This window comes from Charadrius vociferus, unplaced genomic scaffold (assembly GCF_000708025.1).
Source record: "Charadrius vociferus isolate BGI_N301 unplaced genomic scaffold, ASM70802v2 scaffold90, whole genome shotgun sequence".
Taxonomy (NCBI): Eukaryota; Metazoa; Chordata; class Aves; order Charadriiformes; family Charadriidae; genus Charadrius; species Charadrius vociferus.
Genome location: NW_009647222.1, coordinates 7,694,032 through 7,708,823, shown reverse-complemented (window position 1 = coordinate 7,708,823; position 14,792 = coordinate 7,694,032). Strand labels below are relative to the sequence as shown.

The following is a 14,792-nucleotide window of genomic DNA, read 5'->3' as shown; positions in this document are numbered from 1 at the left end:
AGCACTACCACCATTTACGCAGCAGTTTCCAAAGGAGCATAAGGGTTCCCACTGAATTTCAAGTGTCAGGGGCCCTCCTAGAGGCTCCCCAAAAGCCCCTTTTAAGGATTCCAGATCCTAGCAACAGCAAAAGCAACCATCGGTCTGATCTTGGGAACAGACTGGCTTGTTGACACATCAGTGAAAAGCAGTTTCAACACAGTCTGTTCACCCTGCGGCTGCCAGTTCGGCTGCCACTCCGAGTGTTTGATCTAGCAAAGGCTCCAGCCCAGAAAAACAAAGCCCAGCGTTTCTAGTTCCTGGCTTAGGGAGCTCGTTGCCCCTTGTGCTGTTTCTCTGCTACTAAAAGCCCAAAGGCCGTTCTTTAATGTTTCCTAGTTCAGTTCATCCTCAGCCAAAGTCACACACCATTAAGCTGTATGCCAGCTGTAGATTTCTCTTTAGACTGCTTGCACTGTAGTGTTTCGCCACCGTATTACCGCTGTGCTGTTCCGCTTGCCTGCCACTAACTGCTAGTTTAACACAGGCAGGTGAACAAGCACCGCTCTCCCAGGGCTGGAGTGGTGCTTCCCTGGGTACCCCAAGGGAAGGGATTACAAATGATGCTGGAAGCATGTCTGATGCTGTGCCATCACCATGCCATGATGAAATACACAAGAAAAAGGGACTATAGAATTTCCAACACCCTGGGTTTTGTAATTAAAAAAACCCCAACAAACTCATATGGAAAAAAGTAGCACTGCAGACAACACTCCCAGGGAGCTGGTGAGGCTAATCTGCATTGCAGTGATGCTGTCTGACCCAGACACTCATCCAGGCGAAGCTGATTTGTGCTCCAATCGTGTCAGAGCTGAGATGAGCTGAGGGATGCATCTTCCCCCTAAAATTTAGGCTGCCCCACCAGAGCTGGTTAGAGAGACATTGCCTGGTGGAGTGAGTCTCCTACAATACTCAACATAAAATATTGAAGGAAATCTCAAATGTGTAGTCTGAGAAACAGGCACTGAAAAGGATTTAGTTTGTTCAGGAGACTTTGATGTGAGAGATGAGAGAAGTTTTCCTGGTGAAAGATGGGTTCGCTGGGCACGTTCCCTCTCTCTGGTTCTCCCTGCCTTTGCCAGGACAGGGAGGCCCGCATAGTACCTCTTGAACACTTATATTTGAAGAGGGGAACAAAAAGGGGATTAGGAGTTGTTATCACTTTCATTTTGTAATTGGAAGGGAGCCTTGATGTATTCATTATCTGCTCACAGCTGATACTATGCTGTCTAACAGCACTGAAATTGCAGGATGACAATTATACCACTGATGGCATAATTTATTGTTTTTTCGTTACCCAAGGTAATTCCAATGAGGTAATAAATCTACATGTCAGTAAGAAGATACTCATTTTACCAGCTGTGCTCTATTTTATAGCCGTAGGTTTAACACTTTGAGATGAGCATTTGCTAAGCATCGGTTTGCAATTAGAGGCAAAGAGGAAATTAAATGTTCCATTTTTGTTACCAAAAAAAAAAAAAAAAAGATTTGTTTCTTATAGTTTGTCTTTCTGTTCATATTGCATAACTCAGTGTCTTTGTCTTTTGCTTACTCATCAGCTCAGCCCAAAGATAGTATTGAAATTCCAAACTGGAACTCTGCTCCATCAAGAAACCTTAGCCTTTCAATGATGGTGTCAGGACAACGCCAGAATCATTTCAGCCCTTTGTTTATTGACTCAAGGAAGATTGCCCAGAGCCTCGTATGCATGGAGAATCATGGAAGGACACCTTCTGCTTATGCGGACTACCAGAAGTCTCCATCCAGGTACATGCACAGTTGGGGCTTTCCTTCAGGTTTGTTTTTTGTAGGGAAGAGATGGTGTTTGTTGCAGTATCTCCTTTAGAGGAGCTATAAAACACAAGCAAACCATTGATAAGAGATGGAGTTACTATCCAGGAGGATATTGGAGAACATCAAAGGTTTTGAAATGTAAGGATCTCACTTATTGCTTTAGGGACAGCTGCCCCCAAATTGGACTTCACCCTCAGACAGGATAAATCACCCTTTATTCACCATGTCCCTTTCAATGTTTGCTAATAGAAATAAAAAAAGATACCTCCCTTGTTGTCGTGGTTTGGGCCGAACCAGCCACTGGGCAAGGGACAGATGCTCCCCTCTACCTGTCTTCACAAACAAAGAGAGGCAGAGGAGAGAGAGAGCGTGTTATCAGTTTGGAAGGAACTAAACTACTTTCATGAAATATTAATAATAAAATTAAAAGAAAATAATGAAATATACACAAAACTGTATCAAGCTCCCAGAATGACAATCACATCACTGGCTGGCACTGGGGAGGTCCCAGACTGGACTCAGTGATGGATGGGAACTAGATTCTGGACCTGAATTCAGGCTTGGGATCAAAGGCAGACAAACAGACAGAGTCCTCCTTGGATGCTGGCCATGGAAGAAAGAAAGCTGACCCTTTGATCCCTCAGCTTTTATACCGAGCATGAGGCAGATGGGCTGCAATAACGTGTTGGTCAGTTTTGGGTCACCTGTCTTGTCCACTCCCCCCCGCAGGTGCGACCCCTCTTCCCTTTTCTGCTTCTGACCTTCCAACGGGGCAAATAACAAAGTGAGCTGGCCTTGGGTGTTATAGCATAAGTATAAGCAAGAACCTCTATGCATACCATGCCAGGGCATCAACTATAAACTTAGGTCTTATCACTCTGAGAGCAAACAGTCTCTGCACAATGTGCTGTTAATTCCAGTAGGCTAGCTAAATTCCAGAGGCCTAGCTAAAAAGTGAAGTTACTGAACAAAATTGGTCCTGTTTACCTCAAACCAGGACACTTGTGAAGGTAGTCCATAAAAGGAGCAGAAACATATTACCTCATGGGTGGTTTGGCCTTGTCTTCAACTGATCCCACCTAATTTTGAATCCAAGAATAGAACTTATATTGCAGGGGACTTCAGAGGGTCCCACCATGTGGGCTGCATGAAGCTATTTGAGGCAGTGACAGACAGCCAAAGGAGTGTATGAGGTTTACAAACACCTAGAAATCCCACTAAAATATGAAGTATTGTCTCCCGGCAGAGCTAGTTGTCCCCAAAAGGCATTTCCCATCCTTAATTTAGCTTCACATATCCTAAAGGTGCGAAAGACCTATCAAAACAGATCCTCAAATGATTTCAGTTCTTTTGAATCTGTCTCCTTCAGAGAAATGACAGTTGATAACTCCAGTTTTAAGGCTAGCCCCTATGTGGGCACTGTCTGCTACAGACTACTTCCTACTGCGGTGTTCAGTGGATAGGCCTGCACATGCTTATTGCTAAGGTTGCTTTCACAATACTCAACCTACATTTCTCCTTGTACAATGGTATTTCATTGGTGATAGATCAGCTGCACAAAGCCTTTGCCTTTTTGGGATTTTCTGCCCACCTGCTATACCCATTCTGGTATCACCTGTCCCTGTGATTATCCTTTAAAGCCAAGATTTTAGCTCTTTTGCCCCCCCCCCACTAGCCCCTGGAACCCTCATCACTTTTGTACCCTTCTATAATTCCTTGTTAATTGTCAATATTTTTCTGGCAGTGAGATGTCCTAAAATGAACGCAGTACATTTTTCTCTGCTCTCATGCCAGCCTAAATCCAGAGTTTCTAGCAGAGTAGTACTTAAAACAAAACAAAGCATTGTGGATGAGGTTGCATGTTTGGTGCCTCAGGCCAAGACGTGAGGAGTGGATGAACTCTGTGTTGCCTCTATTAGAAGTGGGAGAACTCTATTTACCTGCATTTACTCCTAGGATGAATTTTCTTATAGTCAGTGAAGCCTGGTCTCACCAGGCACTGGTGCATGTGAACATCAGGATCAGTATTTCCATCTTTCCCTCTCCACAGCTGCACAAAGGGAACTCTGTGCTCCACAAGGACAGTGCCATAAAATTATAACAGCCTTTTTTGTTCTGTCAAATTGCAAATGCATCGTTGGCTTCCCCCTAGCCTTCTTTCAATGTTATTGCTTTCCATACTTTTCCCTCCAGTGAATGCTATTTACCCCCCTGATAAATGAGTGTACCATTTTCCAAGAGCTGCATCTCACTTATTTCCTGTCCATATTTCTAAGCTCTCTAGGGCTCTTTGTAACATTTCTCTTGCTCTCATTTGTGTTCCCCTACCCTCTCCTCTCACCTTAATGTTATCTACATTTTTTTATTAACCAGCTGTTTTATTGCCCCCTTGCACATCACAAGTGGGGGTGCTCGGTGAAATGAGAGCTACCAGTTGTCCCTATAGGGAACATATGAGATGCAACCCCCTTATCTATTATTATTCCTTGTTTGCAGTCCTTCAGACAGTTCCTGTGACAGTATTTATGTCTAAGCCAATGGGAGATAATACTGTGAGAGGCACTTTATCAAACGCTTTCCTGACTCCCAGCTCTTTGATGCCTGCTGGTCTCCCTGCTCTCATTCATTTTGCAATTCTTTGGACTTTACATGCATTTTTCTCATGGACTTCATCTATGTAAACCCATGGTGCTCCTTGCATATGTTTCCATAAAGAGATCTGTGTAATTCTCAGGACATTATAGGGCGAACCATGAAAAGATACCTTTGAAAGCCAGCATGAAAGCTCCAGTTGTGTTCAGACCTCTAAAGCTGTTTCCAAATAATGAGACAGGCCATACTGTTTGACTGGGCTTGAAGAGAATAACTCCAGATAAACATTAGGAGATAAAAGAAATCACCTTCCCCTTTATGCATTTCCTTGTATTATGTGAACTGTTTTCCAGTGGGGATTGAGTCACATCTTGTCTTTTTAGAAAGCAAAAGAAGTCATTAGCTCTGCTAATTGTTGAAGATAAAAAGACGATGACAGTTCACTTTGTGTGTGGTTAAACTTTTTAAATGCATAAATTAAGAAATTCTTTTAATTGTCATTTGATTCATTACTATTATGGTATTCCACATGCCAGCACGCTAGTAGTTTGGTTTTTTTACTCCACTCAATTTGAATTTAAACTATACCTTTTCTTGTTATACACGTTAAATAAATAAAATTACATCATAGTACACAATACCCAATGTTTAAATTTGGTATTGCATTATACAACAGCCTTTGAGTGTACGCAGTGTGAACAACTCATTTGGTGATACTCCTATAGAGAATTGATGAGTAGTATGGCTGGATCTGATTTGTTATGAAGCCACAATACAAGTATATATAAACTTAGTAGAAATATGTGGTTTTGGCCAACTAGGATTTTGGTTTTATTATATATAATCAAGTTTAATTTAAAACCATTTGCTTTTGAGAATATGTGAACATGCTTAGAGCATCTTGAAGGTTATATGTTTAATTAGATTGCTAACTAATGTCACGCTGAGAAATGGATGGGAGTTGAGCCGTCAGGATTTTCAGTGGCATCAGAATTTTCAGCAGCATCAGGATTCACTGCATTAGAATTTTCAGCTATCAGCTGTGTGCAAGGAGAGTGATAGTGTTGTCACAGGTTTCCTGGCACTGTTGCTTAGAGACAGTCATAGTGTCTGTTCCATGTGAATGTTGCCCTAAAGCTTTCCCTGACTTTTGCACCTGAGCAGTGTTAAATCTGCTGTATTTTTGGGGTGTCTGTTTTGCAGAAAACAAGAAAAATAGAAATTGATACTTGAAATTTTATGCATGCCTATTGAAAATCATCAATATCTGTTTTGTACTAAATGCATGAGCTACATACTAAGGATGAGTTAAGTTAAAGCCCTGATCTGCAAAGCACTCAGGAGTTCTCCTGTACCTTGGCATTTCAGGCCTACAGTTGCATACAGCTATGAGGTACACAACATTTCACAGCCTTTCACAAAGAGGGAGCCGAGCCTTCTCCCAGGGCTTTTCCTGTCCCGTCCCTCTAGTATAGTTAAATCTGCAAACAAATAAATAGGTTGGTACTTCTGGAGGTAAGTCTTTCCCGACGTAATAATAGTATCAATCTGTGACTTTCCTAAAGACTTAGGAGCTTAGAAAGACTTGAAATCTTGGTGTGTTTTATCGTTAAAATTCCTTATTGCTACCTCTGTCAGCTCATAGAGGAGCCTCCTAATGGCAGGTCATAGGTCCATGGCTGATACACCCCATGCTACCAAGAGCACTGACTTTTTTTCTCCCCTCTGCAATGTGCAGTGCTATGTATGTTGTAGAAAACTTTGGATTCTGTTCCACCAGAGAATATTAGCACATAGAAAAAACTACAGCACCAACACACACTGACTTTTCCCCCTGGACTTTAGTTCTTGTGTCACAGGAGCTGGTCTACTTTTTGAAAGGTAAACTAACTTGCTAAAAAAAGCTTTGAAGCCTTCAGTGAATATCTCTTTAGAGAAGTTATTCCCTCACTTAAACTCACAGAACTGTGTTGCCACCTAGAAGCTAGCTGGCTATACAAGTTCTTAGAGAAATCCTGGAGGTCTCACTTTCCCCACCAGGTCCCTCCCTGCTGTTATGTGTGGGGCTTGGGCATGGGACTAAGAGCTGCATGTACATTTAGAGAGAGTGCAAAAACCAAATGGCTTTGGGAAATTAGTTCAAATGGGGCCTATACATTTGGGATTTTTAAGGTTGAGGGTAGGAAATGTGCAGGCTAAGGTCCAAATTCCAAATGAGACATACATATAGGTTGTGACATTGATAAATTCAGAGTCTTGTTTGGCAGAAAATAATATACCCTAACATGAAGGAACAAGCATACATATTTTATTGTGGGGTTCCTTAAAAATAGTTGCTGCTAAAACAGGATTTCCAGTTCAAACAAAGAATCTTCTCTTTAGTCAGTCCTGTGTTAATTTAGTCATTCCAAATTTCATCAAATAGGGGCTATATCTCCAAGAATTCCTCTAACAAAGGGATCCCCCAAAATCTGGAAGATTATCCAATTATGATTTAAAGAAACATACAGCAAAGATGACTGACTAAAGAAAGAAGTCTCTGAGGAAAAGAGCAGGAAAGAGCATGAGAGCGCTTCGTTTTTTTTCTTATAAGTAAAGTGAGGAGAATTATATCTGCTCTGAAGTTTTGTGGTAAGTGGAGTCAAGGTACCTGGGTACCTGGCGTTGGGTGAGGACCTGCCTGCTCTCCTTCCTTCCTTCTTTTCTACCACTTCTCTCTCTTTTGCTATGTGCAGACCCCATGCCTGTATGAAAAACTTACTGATTCTTAAGGGTTTTTTTCATATTTACATGTGTTAACAAAAAAGGGTCTCTTGATTTAGAGGCTCTGTTTGGGATGTACAGGCAGAGAATAAAGATTGATGTTAATTCTGGGCTGACTCAGGGGATTGGGTGGAGGCTTCTCCCGGGAAGAAAAGGGAGATGCCAGAGAACCTTCACCTTGGAAATCCCACCCAGAGTTGGATCATCGAGAGCTAACAGCTCCGCATAGGGTCTTCTAGATACTGGGAGTTGTCCACAGAAGGAGGCTGTATTTTCACGCCTGGAAGGAGAATTGCATGATGGTTCATCCCCATCCCATGCCCATCAAAAGTACTGTGGTCTCTGAGCTGGCACAGGAGTGTGCCCAATTAGTTCACGGGCATTTGAGATTGAAGGATGATCAAGCCCATCTTCTTGGTGTTAGCTTGACGGTTGGACTTGATGATCTTCAAGGTCCTTTCCAACCTAGACAATTCTATGATTCTATGACTCTTTATCACTAACAGCTCTTGCCTGATTCGGTTCACCCTTAGGCATGGTTGAGCTAACCTTGCTGTTTAACTCTTGCAGCTTTAGATCTAACCTTTTCCGTCAGCTAGCATGGCTGAGAGGCAGTGGATTGCCTGGACGCAAGCTGGCAGCTCTGTGTTGCATGCTTTAGCAGCTTACAACACCAACTTCCCATGTCATATCATTTGCTCCTTTACCAGTCCTGTCTGTTGTATCAAAAGCTCCTGTCAGCCCTGTTTTATGTTCCCAAGTCTCCCTGGCTTTACTAGGTTCAACCTGAGGTCTTCTTTAGGGAAAGTCACGCCACCCTAGAGCCTCATTATTCACTCCATTATCAACCAGGATTCTGCTGTTTACAGTGTTACATTATAAAAATGTTTTAAGACCATTTTAGGAGGTCTCTTTCCCCATCTGCTTTTTCCTCTGTCCTCCTCCTAGATACATTTTGGCACCCAAACCTTCTCCTTCATTTTCCTTGCACAGATAGAGAGAAGTGGGAGATCAGGAAGATTTGTGCCTTCTGTATGGTTTAAAAGTCTTCTCCCATTGACTTAACTGGCTCTACACCCTTCCAGAGGGTAAAAATGTCAGGATTTCTCCTTGTTGCTGGTGTCATTCTGGTATTAGAGCCCAGTGGAGTCCTAGGCTACTGCTGGAGCTCCAGGACTGTAGCAATGTATGTAGAAAGCAACTGTGGGTTTGAGTTGCAGCATTTACATCTGCACGTGGACTGCATATGTAAATGATGACTTACAAACCAAGGGATCCCAAAGGATCATTCTCTGCATGTTTGCGAAGTTTTTAAGCATGGCTGGCCATCCCTTCAGCTGCACTGATATGACAGCTTGCAGAGACTGACAAAAAAACCTCAGGTTAAACCAATGTCCCCCAAAAAACCTTTTATGCTGGGTTATTTCATCAATCCACCTTACAGTGTGGTCCTATGAGTGGGAAGGAAGGAGAAACGTGCCAAACTGTGGCAGCCAGATGACCAGCAAGCAGCCAGAAGAGGGGAGAGTCTGAAGGTGAGGAGCGCCTCGGCCTGGCTGTGCTGCCAAAGGCCCTCTGAGGCTCTGCGTCTCTGGTAAAGCTGTCTCCAGGTCTCTCCTTGATGATGTGAAGCACAAATAGACCAGGACTGAATGGGAGGAGGGACGCTCTGGAGTTCCGAAAGTTTGCAGGAAGGCAGAGGAGAGGCAGCCAAGTGATACATTAGCTATGCATGTCTTCTCTGGCCAGGGAGGGGGCAGTTCCCCGCGGCTCTGCTTCCAAATCTATCAATGCCAGTGGCAGCCTGGAGGCAGCCTGGCTGTAGTGAGCAAGTGTGACTCACTGCTACACCACACAGCAGAATTATTTGGGGTGGGTGGGCAGTATTTGTCACACTGTCGATGAGAATTTGGCTAAGTTAAGCAAGCACATAGGTTGTCTGGGCTGTTGGGTCAGCCTTGACTATACACACAGAGGTCTATGACTTAAACTTACTGGAACAAGATGAATGTGGCAAGGGCAAAAGCATTACACACACAGAAGACAGGCAAGACACTGCACCAGTGCTAAATAGTGAAATTTATTGCAGTAGATGCCGCATCAAAAGCTGAATGATTCTTAGACTTCATTCACAGCCTGCCTAATAAGACCTATGATGAGTATTACAGTCTGGGACTGAGGGTTTAAAAGTGCTCCCTTGACATGTGAGCTACTTAAAGGAACACTCAAGTGATAAATTTGTTTTCCAGTGCTTAAGGGAGATTGAGTGTTCCCCTGCTCACGCAAGGAGTCCCTGATCTTACTGCAGATGCAAAACAGACCCCGCTTTGCTGTGATTCTGAAACAAGGGAGGGATGAAATCTCAGTCTTGTAGCATGGAGTCTCTCTGAGTTAATAATAAAGTGCTAGTAATGAAGATTTGTCTTTCTCCAGGAAGGAAAAAAACAGTGAGAGGCAGGAGGAGAAAGGTATACTGGTGGATGGGAGGAATTTTCTAAATTTACAAAAGGAGTCAGCTACACAACTCCCACTAATCATACTAGGCTAAATACAAGGCAGCCTTGGAGGTTGTGGCCTATATAGGGTTAGGCAAAAACAAATTCAAATGGTATACTGATGACTTTTTGCCCCACAAAAACCTTTTAATTTCTGATGGTAGGGGACGCTACCTAAGTGTGGAAGAAAAATAGAATATACTAATTTGAATGCAAATGGATTTTTTTAGATGAAAGGTAATGCATAAAAAGTAGAATGGCAATGCTGTAAATATTCTGCCTATGGTACGTTTACTTACCATTAATTACTGACATCTTGGGTAGTTGTTATAAGGAAATACATGTTGGGTATTTTTTTTTCAATTAAGCAATGCTTTTACACTTTCAAATCAACTTCTGTTCTTTCAGTGCTATTGGAAATTTGAAAATTGCTGAAGTTGATCCAGGTGGTTATTTTGTAAAGATCCTGAACTGTGCCCCTGAAAAAGAGGAAAGCATTGGGGATTATCTCTTGAAGCAGGACATCCAAGGTCAACCAGTAGCTGTATTTCGGTTCCCCCCCGAGACAAGGATGGGGCCCAACTCCAGCGTGACAGTGAGTGTGGGGGTTTTGAGTGACTTTTCTCAGCTGGCAGACTAGGATACATGCTTAGCCTAATGGTATAGAGTCAAACTTAAGCCTGTATTTTTAGAAAGGTTAACACTCATAAATAATGACGAATTCAAAAGAAGCAGCTAATATCCATCATGGGTACAAACCTGGCGTTCGCATGACTCATCCAGCATTTCATGTTGCCCAGCAATGGGAAGCTATCCTGGAAGGTCCTTGTTTGATACATTCCTTTTTCCAACCATTGCTCCCATGAAAAACTGCCCATGCTGTCAGAATATTGGGCTGTGCCAGTGTTTGCCAACAGAGGGTGTGAACTTTGGATCAGAAACCCACAAATAATAGAACTGGAAAGGAAATGAGTTTTATGTGTTGCTACTGAAGTACTTAATATGGTTTTGTGTATAATCTGAGGTAGCATTATAGTAGGGTCTTAACTGAAAATAAAAAGAAAAAATGATGTTGCTTTCCAGACTGTGGCCTCTATTTGAGGACAGTTGTTATCCAGCAGAGAAAGCCATGAACCATTGTTCTGGCAATGGGGCTCTGTTCCTGGCTTTGCCTTGAATGACTTTACACAAAATGATGACACTCTGTGCCTTAGTTTCCTATTCTGTAAAAGGAAAATAATGATGTGGTCTCCTTTAATGTTGTGCCAAAACTATACATTAAAAATTCAGTGCATGGGCTGCTGCTCTTCAAAAATTACTTCCCCTCCAGCTAGTTTAGATGTATCTTTTTGCCAGTTTGAGTAAGAGTTAGAGAGGTAGGTAGGATCTAAGATGCAAAGAGTCAGATGACTTCATCATACCCCAGAAAAGCTTTAAATAGGAAACAACAAATATATGCATCTGATATCCATGGTAATGAAAAAGGCTTGAACGTGTGAAGTAAATGTGACCAAGGCTCAGTTGTAGGCGTAGCTGAGGAATGTCAGCTGGTGTCTGCACACAGCCTCCAGCAACCTCTGAGATGTGTCCACACTCAGAGAGGGCACAGCCTTTGCTGTACTGGGTAAAGATGATGGCTGCTTGGTTGGCTGCAAGACACCTTGCAGATCTCTCCGGAAATGGTTTCCTCTTAGTTGGCTTTGACGTGCCAACCATTCCCACCCACCCCAAAAGGTAGTCCTTTCTGAAGTGCTCTGATCAGTCTTTGACAAAGTTGCTGTTCCCATTATCATTAAAGGGCTCTTGGGTGAACAACTGACTGAGGTAGAAGATCCACCACAGCTTCTGTTTCAGTATACGCAAGCAGAAAATTTCTGATGGTTTATTAATTTCAAAGGGTTGTATTCAGGCTGCCAACTCCTGCATCTAAAATTCGTGGACAATAGGGTCTGTGTCAGACAGCCAGCTAGGCAGGACTTCCAGGCCCCAGCCCCCTGTGAGAGCAACAGAGACAAAATGCTCAAGTTAGATGCCAGTATAAGATGGTTGGAAGAGGGCCTGAAGTCTCTTTTACCACCAGTGCTTGTTTATTTTTTGGGGAATGAAAATTGAGGCCTCACAGACTAAAAGGAGGCAAAGTCCATTTTCATCACCAAGCTCAGTGCAAGTCAATGCAGCCCTGCGTGAGCCTTCTTAGGAGAAAGCTGGAAATGCAAGCTGGTGGGGGCCCAAAAGAGCCATAGTCACTGCTATCTTAGGAGGTACGTGTGAAAAAGCCACAAATACACTTTGGCAGAGTGCTGCATGGTTAGCACTTTTAGAAGACAGCGCTTTACTTTTTTTCAAGATACTTCTCCTTTAAAATTGAATGAGAATTGTTTTGACTCCCAGGAAATGGCTGAAGACATTTTCTTGCAGACGGCAAATGCCAGATGTTGTAGGAGCACCATTTGCAAAAGCCTGTTGTGGTTGTATTATGTAAGAAAAATGTTTTCATAGTGGGTCCTTTTGCTACTGTGTTAGTCATAAAGTTCACAGATAAGTGTGTTCGCTTTATAAAGCACAATGATGTTAAATCTTTTGTGTAAGAATAAAAGTACAAAAAAAATCTAGTCCCCAGCAGAGGCAGCTTCTCCTTCAACAGAGGGAATCCAGAATCAAGCAGAGACTGGAATTTTAAGGCTGATATCACATATCTCTTCCAATGCCTCAGGTAATTCAGAAAATAAAAGAAACGGCCTATTTTTAATCTTACTCTCAGCAAGACAGACTAAAAAACCCAGGATTTACTATCACACTTTGAAAAATGAGCCTTTGCTAATCTCTGTTAATCCACAGGAGAGGTACTTGAAAATAATCACTATAACTAAGCTGCGAGTCTTGAAATACAGTTCTTTCAGCTTTGATTTCACAGATCAAATGGTGACCAGTGTTACAAAAGTCAAAAAGGAAGAGGAAAACCTAATGTTTTTACTGAGTTCTTATAGTATATTGCATAAATATGCAGGAGCCATTTTGTCTTTAATGACTGCTTGATCTTTGCAGGTTTGGGCAGCAGATGCTAAAGTTCTTCACAGACCTCCCTCAGATTTTCTTTGGAAGGACCTGGAGAGATTTAGGACAAGCCGTGACTGTGCTATCATTCTCTGTGAGCCTAGTGGTCAAGTGAGTGCCCTGAGCTAAATCACCACGTATTTTTTTACCCAGACAGCTCTGTCACTGGACATCCTTCAAAGTTTCAGGATTATATTGTTAAACTCCTTGTAGAGTCAAGCACAAGCCATCCAAACATAGCAAAGCTATGATATCTCTCTGTTAACCTTGCTTCAGTGTGGGTGCTAATTATTAGGATCTGAAGGACTGAAGAAAACCAGTAGGTTGATACACCAGTTGTTGACTGAAAGGTTAACATCACAGCGATTGAAGCAGGGGCTCCACAAGTGTTAATTGCCAGCCCACCGTCCTCTTCCACTGTGTTTCAGCCATGAAAGATCCAGCCATGCCTAGGGCTATTCCACCTATGCTTGCCCATTAGTAACTGTCATCAGCTTGGCCGTTATGTTGAATATTTTTAGGCAAACTTCTGTTAACTTGGGGATGAGAAAGAGCTCAAGATCATTTTTTCACCCTATAGTTGTCCAGTGGCAGCTATGGGTTTGGTCATTTTTAGCTAGGCAAACTAGACAAACTAGTGACAATATGGAAAAGACCTGTGATTTTCATAAACACTGTAAGCTTCCCCAAGGTAGCATAATTTACACCTTACAAACTGTTAAGTAAATGTTGACTTCTGGTCTCACCTTTTCACATTTACTCCTCTTCTAGCTCAGTTTGGCCATACCTGCTATTACATCACTGCCAGGGAATCAGAGGCTGAAAGGGAACTTGAGATGTGATTTCCTCTGCCAGGATTGCTCCTGGCTGTGGCTTGCCTAGGTAGTTCTGGAAGACCTTCAGTAACGGAGACTCCACCATGTCCCCAGGCAATCTCCTTTCGTGCCTCACTCTCTGTATGCTTAGAAAAGCTTTCCTAGTGCCTAAAACAAACTTCTAGCTCAGTTTTAGCCCTTTCCTCCTTCTTCTATCCACTGTGGACATGGATAACAGATTGCTTTTTCTTCCTTCAGCAACCTTTAACATACTTGCAGAATTGTCACGTCCTCTTTTCTCTCCTTCTTTGTCTGGTTTACTTAATTGCAGCAGTGGAATTTCAAGGCTCTTAGATGATGACTCTACCCTAAATATATTTAAAGACTGGAAATGGATTTTAAAGACCAAAGAAAAAAGCTGTAATGAGGTGGTTCTGATTAGTAATTATCTTTCAAACGATAAATAACTCAGATATACATGGGAGCTCCTACCCTTTCAGCCCTTCCTGGTTTGTCTACAACAAACAATTATCTTGATGAAAAAACCTAGAATATAAGTAAGCAGTGATATGTTGGGTTGGTTTTTTTTTTTCAGGCTGTGGCTTGGTATACTCCTCTCTACTGGAACAGAAGGCAAGAATGTGCGGCGAAAGAGGAAAGTGAAAATTTTGAGAACATTGTCATACCAACTTTCTCAACAACAAAGCAAAAAGAGGGATGGGAAAATGAACAGGAGTTTACAATGACTGATACAGAGTGGAAGAGGGCTCACTCATGGCAAACAAGAAACAAAAGACAAAGCTTCATTCGAAGGTATCTGATGTTCATTGTGTGTGCTCTGTAACTGTGGCATTGTGCCAAACTGCCTCTGTAAGTGAATGCTTTTAAATTAGCATCTTGGTAAGCAATTTTTGAAAAGCTTTGGAATTTTTAAGAATTAACCTTAACCTTGAAACAGGAATCCAGCCCAAAACTCCTGATAGGAGTGTGTTCATTGTCAGTCAAGACTAAGTGGAAAAACCCAAGTAAAATTCTTAAAATGCAACTTTATTATTACAAATTATCCTTTTAGCCCCAAGTGTTTGGATGGCACCATTTGGAGAACACAACTTCAAAAGCTTTCAGCCAGAAATGTTGATGTTCGCAGAAATATTTACCTTCTACTTGAGAAGGGTGGGCCTGAACTTGGTCTTCTCTCAGTCCACTGCACTTTGAACTCAGCTAGTTCTAAATTGCTTCG

At 42.3% G+C, this 14,792-nt stretch overlaps 1 protein-coding gene across 1 annotated transcript in view; it reads left to right on the top strand.

Annotated features, from left to right (window-relative positions):
- Nucleotides 1-14,396, top strand: part of LMNTD1 (lamin tail domain containing 1) — a 136,994-nt gene extending 122,598 nt beyond the window's left edge. The window contains exons 3-5 of the mRNA XM_009879773.1: nt 10,092-10,278; nt 12,729-12,848; nt 14,148-14,396. Of these exons, the coding sequence (XP_009878075.1) occupies nt 10,092-10,278; nt 12,729-12,848; nt 14,148-14,396 (556 nt within the window). The remainder of the gene's footprint in view (nt 1-10,091; nt 10,279-12,728; nt 12,849-14,147) is intronic.
- The last annotated feature ends 396 nt before the right edge of the window (nt 14,397-14,792 follow it).